This window comes from Betta splendens, chromosome 2 (assembly GCF_900634795.4).
Source record: "Betta splendens chromosome 2, fBetSpl5.4, whole genome shotgun sequence".
In the NCBI taxonomy this organism is placed as follows: Eukaryota; Metazoa; Chordata; class Actinopteri; order Anabantiformes; family Osphronemidae; genus Betta; species Betta splendens.
In genome coordinates this window covers 20,298,655-20,307,907 of record NC_040882.2, presented here as the reverse complement: position 1 = coordinate 20,307,907, position 9,253 = coordinate 20,298,655, and the positions used below count along the sequence as shown (strand labels likewise).

Genomic DNA, 9,253 nt, shown 5'->3' with positions numbered 1-9,253 from the left:
TCCACATTCGGGTTCAGACTTTCATGCCTGCTGTGTGTCTGTCCACACCCTGACCAGTGATGTCAAAGCAGCTGTTTTGCATCAGCCGTCAAAAGCCAAATATTTGCTATGACATCACTGCTTGGAGACAGAGCAGATTTAGAGATAGAGCAACAACAATAATCTCTGTGTTGGACAAAGCGAGGCCAGAGGAGCTTTGTTTCTGTGCAGAAACGGATCTTTGATTAGAAATAATTCACACAGAACCAATAAAACCCCCGCTTCCCGTTAGGTTGTGCTCACCGTGCAGATTATTAATGTTGAACCACTTTGTTAAGCATCAAAGTTTACTTGACGGAGGTCGTGGCTCTCTTGACTTGCTGCTCAGACCTTCACAGGTTTGGCCTGTGTTACAGCAGACATTAGCGTTAGCATTAGCATTAGCCGCCAGACACCCAGATGTTGAATCCTCTTCAATGGGTGGAGTTGAAACCTATGATTTTATTTTCCTGTTCCAAGAAACAGTATTATCTCTTCTGCCCAATTTAATAGAGTTTGTAAATGATGGTAATGTGTGACAGTGTCAAGGTGAACTACTCAACCTAAAATGGTCAAACGTACATGAACCCAGTGCTGATTTGGTGTTTTATAGCGTTGAGCTCATAGTTTCTGTTATTTTCATGTAAATCTCCATCTCCTACGGGGAAAAGACCTGATTATTTTTACTGCTGGGCAGAAAGGTCTTACTGAGCAGAGCCTTGAGCGGGTCTGGCTCGTGTTTCGTGTGCGACTTCTGAGCTTTGTGTAACCTTGACCTCCCTGAGACGAGCGGTAAATCCCTTTCCTGCGCTCTGCTGAAGGTGAGCGGGTGCAGGGGATCCGGTCCTCACCCTCTGACCCAAACAGCACCCCTCATCCAGCAGGATAACAGCTGTTCAGCCACTGTAGTGCGCCGCCGACAAACCAGCGCCGGCACGCGCTGACCTTCAGGGAAAGCTACTGGTTCGGATCCAGCACAGCTGAGACCGAGGGGTGCGTTGACCCGCGACCCGGCCTCACACTGATCATCAGAGAGCTGATCTATTGGTAATTTCTCTCAGCAGGTGCAGCTGCCAGGAGGTCGGACATAAGACAGACCTGCGCCTCGAACGCCCCCCACCTCCACCTCTCTCCACATTCCTCCTCTCGCTTTAAATCACCCACATTTAACGCATGCATCCGCGACTGGGCTGCAACACGTGTGAGAGGCAATGGCTGCACTTCCCCATGTGTCACACCGGTGCTGGTGGAGGATCAGGCCTGAGGACCCGAAGCCTCCGAGCCCAGCTTTACCGTCCTTCCTCTCCTGTCTGCGTTTCATTTCCTTCACAGCATTTGTAGTTTTTTACGATAAGTCTGGATTAAAGGAAGTCTGCCACATGCATCTCAACTACTCTAACTGAGCGGATTGATGGTTCAGTGTGATGCATTGAAAGAACGCAATAAAATGCTAATCTCTCCAGTGTTTTCTGCTAGAGACGAGAACACTCACGTCGGCTGCTTTTGGATGTCAAACTGACTTTGCTCTGGCTCGGCCACTACGACTTGATTTCCTTCTTCTTTCTTCACAGCGTGTTGTTTAATTAAAACCTCATTATGATGTGTTTTCTCATTTTTCTCCTCCAGGACCTTTTTCGGCTGCTTTCCCCCTCTTTAGCTCCACATCTCTCATCTCCTGCTTTTTATTTGTTCCTCTCCAGCTGGATCTGATAATAGCTTCTTTTCTTCTTTAACACACTGGTGCCATTATTCCCCCAAGTCGTGTTTCCCCAGTTTGCCTCCAATCTGCCCCATTTCCTACCAGTATAGATGTCTTTCAGTACGCTCTCATCAACCGCCGAGATTTTTGCACATTCAGCACAATCTGCGTGGATCCAAACCAACTCCGCTGTCGTCATCCTCATCTTCCTCCGTCATCCTCTCACATATTTATCACATCATCATCATCATCGATCACTCACTCACTGGATCTAATAAGAGCTGTTTGTATTCGTTCGTGCCCCACAAAGGAAACCTCGCGCTTAGAAAACGCGTCGTAAACTGGGTCTGAAACGCTTCACGTTTTATTGGTTTTCCGTTCTTTTTTCTCCGCCTCATTCTTGATGCTCTGCATTTACTCACCCTCACTCTGTTTTATAAAATCAATATGATCAGGTGGAGGCTGAGCACACAACGACATCACATAGTTTAAATTATCCGAACACCTGCTGTGTTGTGAATGTTGTGCCAATAGAGAATGTGTGGGTTTTTACACAGCACCGCTAAGTCAGACTTATTTCTGTTAGTTTGATAAATTCAAAGTCAGAAATTGTTGAAATTATTAAATTGTTAGGTCAATAAACAAGGCTTCATGTCTTTGGCAGCACTACAGGCTGAGGATTAAGGCTTTTAAAAAATATTAGAAATATTTCCCTTCATTGCAAAATAGAGCAGCGGATCAAATCTCTTTAAGCGGCTGATTTGCAGCGAGGAGGAGTGTCCAAGCTTGTTCTCAGCACCTGCTGTGACAGCTGGGATGCTTTACCGAGACACCGAGGCCTCACTTGACCCATATTTGTCATCATTATTGTTGCTCTGTCCCACTGACCCACACACTAACACTACAACCCATCGTCAGCGTTCCCGACCACAGTCCAACGAGAGGGTCGATGTCGCTCGTATTCAGCATGAATGTGGAGCCGTTACTCTGTGACTGTGACTGTGTCGCCGTGAGCAGAGCTGCAGTCTGCAGCCAGTCATGGAGCTGGGCTCTAAAACCAATAAATAAACTCATCTGACGTACCATCAGGAGCCAGCTTATCGCTAGGAAAATCCGTAGCGCTGCAGGCCTCGGCCGCCGTTTAGGGGTCTGCTGATCATTAGCTGATTAGCAGACGTCTTGGCCACCGCTGCCTTGTTGTGATTTTGTGCAGCCGGGTGACGTGGGAAGTCGGGGCATTACATGCTGTTTTCCTTCGCAGTTTATGTAAACGCTGTGCACAGGTCCACATTAGATACGGCTCGTGTTTGACTGATAAATGGAACAGACCATGGCTTTTTACAAAGTCAGCTCGGAGGAGCCCAAAAGCAAACAGGAACATCTACCGGCACAAGTGTTCTCCGGCTCCGCTGGAGCAGACAGGAGTCACGGTGTCGAGGCCAGCGTGACCTTTGGCTTCCACACATTTCAGCAGAAAATAACACAAAGGAGGAAATTAACAAGGAAATTAAGGGGATGACTGTAACTGAGCTCTATGCATCAGCCTGTGTGGAAGTGAGTAATGAGATGTGAATATGTGTGGATGTGTGTCACCAGGAACTGCCGGGCATTCCCGTTCCCATCCGTGAATGACTGTGTGGGTGTGAGAGAGATTCCCCACAGCTTTGTCCCGAGGGTTCAACAGCGTGTGAGTTGAACCTCAGTGTCCGTCAAACACGAGCTGTGGTGAACTAAGGTTTGCTGAGGCGGCGCGTTCTGGTAACGAACACATGCCTCCGGTCTCGTTCAGCCAACATCTGTATTGGATGAACTTCTGTTAGATACGGCTTGTTTTGATCTGCTCATTTGCTGAGTAGGTGAAACCATGGACAGACGTTACTCATCTGTCATTGTGGTTTTTCAAAGTTAATCTAAGACTAAACAATTGTTAATGGAAAATGAAACTGGGTCCAGTGCAGCTCTTATGTCATTGGTTGTGCCCATTAAACCAAAATAGAAGATGAAACTCGGCGCTTCTCCCACACGTTGACTGGCGACAGGATGTTTGCATGCACCGAAGTGAAACTATGCGAAACAAAATTCCTGCAGATACATTTTCATTTCCCTTATGGTAACAACTGTCATCAGCTCACAGCAGCCGGAGGGGAATCGCCAGCCACCTGTAATTGGGAACACACCTGTATTTACCTGAACTCTGTTTGACTGAAGTCTGGCACAGATTCATCGAGGCCAATAAACGTCAAACAGGTTTCCTCTAAACACTTGGCAAAAACATACATAAAAATACACTCAGGGGCACAAAACAAAGACTGTGGACCAATGGAAAAACACAAGTTGGTGCTTGTCAATACAAACGCAACAAGGATACACAAGTGCACGCGCGTATTTATTGAGTGACTTTGTGAGAATCAGAATGTTTAGTGGACACGCTCACAGGCTCAAAGGTCAGGCTGGTCCACACTGCTATGACCTCAGGAGGAGAAGGAGCGCGGCCGCCGCTCGATCCCAATGCAAAATAACAGGTCTGAGCCAGGATTTAGCAGGAGACCCGACGTTGTGAAACGGGCCTTTGTTAAGGTTCTGTATTTACGTTGATACGAGCGCTCCTGCAGCTGGATGTTTCTGCAGCACAATGACAAATTACCCCCAATTAGTCCCACCCACAGGCTCAGTTCTGCATCGGCCTGCACACATGCTCCTTGACCCACAATAACTGAACAATTCTCCACACTGGAACCGGGCCCCATCTGTTCCTTCACCTCGGTCAGCGCGGCCGCCACAACCGCCTTTATAAAGATTACCAGCCTAAATATTTAATTTAGGCTAATAATTGGAGTCTGGCTCTCATCACTTACCACTGTGGCCATGTTAAATAGCAGGAGTTGTGTGTACACATATACGCAGTACGGAGCGGGTTCTTACCTTGGAGATGTAGGCTTTGATGCCTTCGGCCAGTTTGATGCACGGCTCCCCGAAGAGCTGGGCCAGCTGGTCAGGGATGTCCCGGTCCTTGTCCAAGGCGTTCAGCAAGCTTAGGCACTTCAGCTCCTCCGTCACCCCCTGGCTACGCACCTGCAGGCCGCACAAACACACGACACAGGCGTCAGGAGCGCGTGCACAACGCTGCAGCGGGGAGCAATAGCCATCAACGAGGAGCGCTTTACCAGATACACCTGAACAGACCTCAGGTGTCGTTATAGTCTAATGTAAGTGAGGTCTGGCAGGTTGATAGTATGATGAGCCATCTGCTCAGTTCCTGATGCGTCAGGCTTCTGTCCTCTGACCTGCCGTGACTCGTTCTGCTCCGTCCTCACGCGCTGTACTTTTGGTGCACAGATGCAGTTTTTGCTCTTGTTGTGCAGAAAGGTTTTGAGGGATCGCTTCCTGACTGGAGCCGCTGCCTGTTTTCTCAAATACTACATGTGCACGTTGTGTTTTGTTCCTCTGTATCTGCTTCTATACATCTGTGTGATAACCTGTAATAATCTGTGTGTGTGTGTGCGTGCGTGCGTGCGCATGCATGCGTGTGTGTGTGTGTGTGTGTGCGTGTGTGTGTGTGCGTGTGTGCGTGTGTGTGTGTGGTGGGTGGTGTGTCTGTGTGTGTGCGTGTGTGTGTGTGGTGGGGTGGTGCATGCGTGTGTGTGGTTGGTGTGTGTGTGTGGTGTGCGCGTGTGCGTGTGTGTGTGTGTGTGTGTGTGTGTGTGTGTGTGTGTGTGTGTGTGCGTGCGTGCGTGTGTGTGTGCGTGTGTGTGTGTGCGTGCGTGTGTGCCCTTCAGGGAGGTTTTCAGCGTCACGGTCCAGAAGCCCTGCTAATGACTCTATAACAAGCGTTGATGAGGAGAGAGAGATTACAGAGCTCCACTCCTTCACCCCCTCCTTTATTTTTATTAATTTCTTTCCGCTTGACCCCCGTTTTCTAATGAAATCCATTAGATCCATGCTTTTTTCTCTGTACTTTCCCATTGTGTTTCTTACTCAGACACAAATTTAAGAAAAAACGTGATGTTATTGCACCAGCGGGTCTCCGTGTTCCTAGTGGAGATAGTGCAGTGTGTCGCTGCCGAGGGGTGAGTTATTACCGGCCGAGGAAGGACGGGGCACTTACGGGAAGGACCAGGGCTCTTTAGGAGAGAGTGGGGCCACATCTGAGCCGTCTCAGCATGTAGTCCTGAAAGGAATGACTCACGTCTGTAACGACTTCACGCGTCTTTTGAGCGATGAATCTTAATGAGGCTCATTGTTCCAGGCACTGCACATTCCAGTTCAGAGCTTGAATCTTGGATTATGGTGACGTGGGAGAGTTGCATGTGCATAAGGGTGCAAACTGAAAAGCCTCTCAGCTGATCTAGGTCTTGTTTCAACCCCTCTTTCTGAACATTTTGTGCTTCATCTGTGGTGACGGTGGGTTCTGGTCAGTGATGTGATGGCCAGTGATCGCTGGCTGAAGCACTGGGGAGGTCCCGCGCATGCATGAGCGGGTTTCAGTCCACCTAATGCTACAAACAGGGGGAATGTGGGCTTGGTGGCGCCTCTGCCAAAACACACTCCCTGGTTTGGTGGTTTGGGTTGAAGGATTAATTGGTATTGAGGAGTGTCTGGCTAGGAGAATGAAAGGATGGGCTTCGAGTCTATGTGCTGCTGAGTGCGTGTCCATTTGGTTTCTCCGAGGTCAGTGGGGATTGCTTGATGTATTATGGGAAACAGTCGTGTCCATGTTATGGAGGAGATAAAGGCTGTGCGCTGCTGCCCGGAGCCCAAAACAAGATTAGAAGAAAGCGCTTTGTATATTAGTATATGTAGCAGAGGCCAGAGGCTAAACCAAGCTATGCTGCGGCGCATTCGTCTTCTCTCTGGGTTTAACGGCTGAAACGTTCTGAAACTTTTCTAACATGTCACGCAACACTCAGCTGTGGTATGAGGGGAGGTCCGTAGCATGTTTCCTTTTCTTATTTCAGCTGTCGAAGACTCGTGCTTTCTTTGCCAGTATTGTTAGTATTCATTCGATGCTGTATTATCTCACTCCATCGCAGTGGGCAAACAGGCCTGCTACTGTTTCCCAGCAACTGAGGTCTAGGAATGGTCCATGATAAAAGGTTCTTCGGGGGAAATCGTAATTGCCGGATTAAGCGAATCCGTGTGCTGATGTTCAGCTTTTGAAAAAAATTCCAGGTATGTAAATGACCGGATGGGAGACTTGACCAGGCTTTAGGCCCCGCCCCCTGGAGCTGTATCTAGGGACACGACCCTGCTCCATTGGTGCTGAAAACATGATGGATTAGAAAAATCCATCATTTCATTTCATTCTTCCAGAGTTGTCAGGCTGTTTTATTAACGGTTTCCTCTAAGCAAGATTGAGAGCCATGCTAACAGCTGGTTTAGCATGTTTATCTCAGTTGTTATTGTGGCCTAATATGAAGCCACGCTGCAGCAGGTCCTTTTCACACTGAACTCAGAGAGTTGAGTTTCAAAGGAACCGTTTATTTCTGGTTTCATTTACTTTAATTACAAACTGCGCAGTTGCTTCTGCGTTCAATAGAGCGGTCTGGAGTCTGGCTCGGACCATAACTCAGCTCCACCGCTGACAGGCCCAAGCTGCTTTCTGCTGTTTCCAGGTTTGGGCTGTCTGCACGACCTTTTCCTATTCTTTTCAATCTTCGGATCCCTCCGACGCTAAACACATGCTGCATCCATAGCTGTGCCTCTCAATCGACTGTGCTTCGAGTTGATCGGTTGACTTGATTCAGAGTCAAACCCCATGTTGGGAAACAGAGAGATAAACCTGAGCGGTTCTGTAGAGACATGCAGGCCTCTACGTCACCACCAGCGCCTCGGAGCGTGCAGCTGGAACTCTGCCACGCTTCCTAAACGTGGGGAATCCAAAGACGACCTCCACCTCACCTCCTCTTCAGAGCTGCGTTGACAACCGTTTGTCTCTGCCAGATCCTGACTTCCATGGGCCAAATCCCATAATTGCAAATCTGGCCCCATCAGCTATCGTTCGGAGAACACGTTACACCCTGTGGACCCAACAAATCAATAAGCTGAAAGGAGGTCAACTGAGACGTGAGCAAATAACATAACATCTTTGTTGAGTTTCTCTCAAAATGATCTCTGACTAAAAGTGACTAATAAGCTTTTTATTCTGTAATTTAACTACTGGCTCACAATCTGATTTACAGTTGTGGTGAAGCATGCATCACTCGTCTCAAAGTGCATATTTCCATGTTGAAAAGGTCCCCAGAGTGACATGTTTTCTGGGAGTATTGTCATAGAAGACGTGTCCTTCCTCTGGCTCCAAAGACAAACGTACGCAACCACAGGCTGAAAACACTGATAGAAACTGATGTGTTGGGGTTTACGTGGTTTGATTCAACTGGGACCGAGCTTGTTTTTAATGGAAATGACCGTCCCTGCATTGTGAGGAAGCACACACACTTTCATTTTTGAGTGATCTAAGTGCTCTTTATCCCTTCCTGGCCAGAAGACATGCGGTCTCTCGCGGCTGTGTACTTCCAACTGGATGACTGAGCTCCAGAGTAGGAGAGACAGAGGGAGGAAGGGTCCAGGCTGACAGAGCTCCTGTGATCCTGATGCTGGCTCTCTCAGGAAGCAGCGAACAATGCCTCACTGTTCCCCCGTGTGAGTGCATGTACATATGTATTACGTGTGTGTGGCCTGCTCTCAGTGTGGATATGCATCAGAGAGACTGTGTGTGCTCGGTTGGCCTTCACTGGACACCAACCCTGAAAAGAATATCTCAGAGGGCCACTTGGAAACCCGGCTACAATTTTGTAGTGTGTGTGTGTGTGTGTGTGTGTGTGTGTGTGTGTGATGGTCTGGGAGTTTCTTGGCAGTCCAAAAACTCTCATTTGAAGGGATTAGGAAGAGGAGAAGGCGACCACGTAACTCAAATCCAGCCGTCCAGAGGTCTGGACCAGGGGTATATGTGTGTATGTGTTGGGGGGATGAACAGTGAACAGAGGGCTGAAGTTGGATGTCTTTCACTTCACTGTCTCTACTTGCATTGACACAGGCAGGACAGTGTGCCCAAGTGCACGAATCACTGCACCCAAACACACCAGGGAACTGAACAGTGTAAACTCTGAGTGGCTCTGCTGCGAAACTGATAGATATTTGTTTATTTAGTGATTCTCTCTAATTCTCTGACAGATCAGTTGGTCAACAATGCAGTGATTTCGTCAGATCTGTCCTATGTGCCGTAGCAAAGGCACCGCATGTACAGACCACATGCATATGAAATCTGAGTAAAATGATTAACATTTGCTCTGACAGCCCAACAGAGGACTTGTTATTGTTGTGCCAAGCTCTCAGTTCTGCTGAACAACTGTAACTGTTAACATGATGGTATAATGAGACTGGGGGAAAAAAACCCGGGGAGCCAGTTTAGAGAAAGTCGCATATTTACTGTGTGCTGTGGTGTCAGCGTTTGTTGGGGTCGGAGATCAGACTCCTGATCAGCACTTTTATTCGCTTTAGAGTAAATTGGCGCGATGTGGTCATTAAAGCCCTTAGTCC

General features: G+C 48.1%; 1 protein-coding gene across 1 annotated transcript in view; it reads right to left on the bottom strand.

The window, feature by feature from the left end:
- tnfsf10l (TNF superfamily member 10, like) overlaps positions 1 to 9,253 on the bottom strand; it is a 36,325-nt gene that overhangs the window by 16,182 nt on the left and 10,890 nt on the right. The window contains exon 2 of the mRNA XM_029138001.3: positions 4,640 to 4,789. Within this exon, the coding sequence (XP_028993834.1) occupies positions 4,640 to 4,789 (150 nt within the window). The remainder of the gene's footprint in view (positions 1 to 4,639; positions 4,790 to 9,253) is intronic.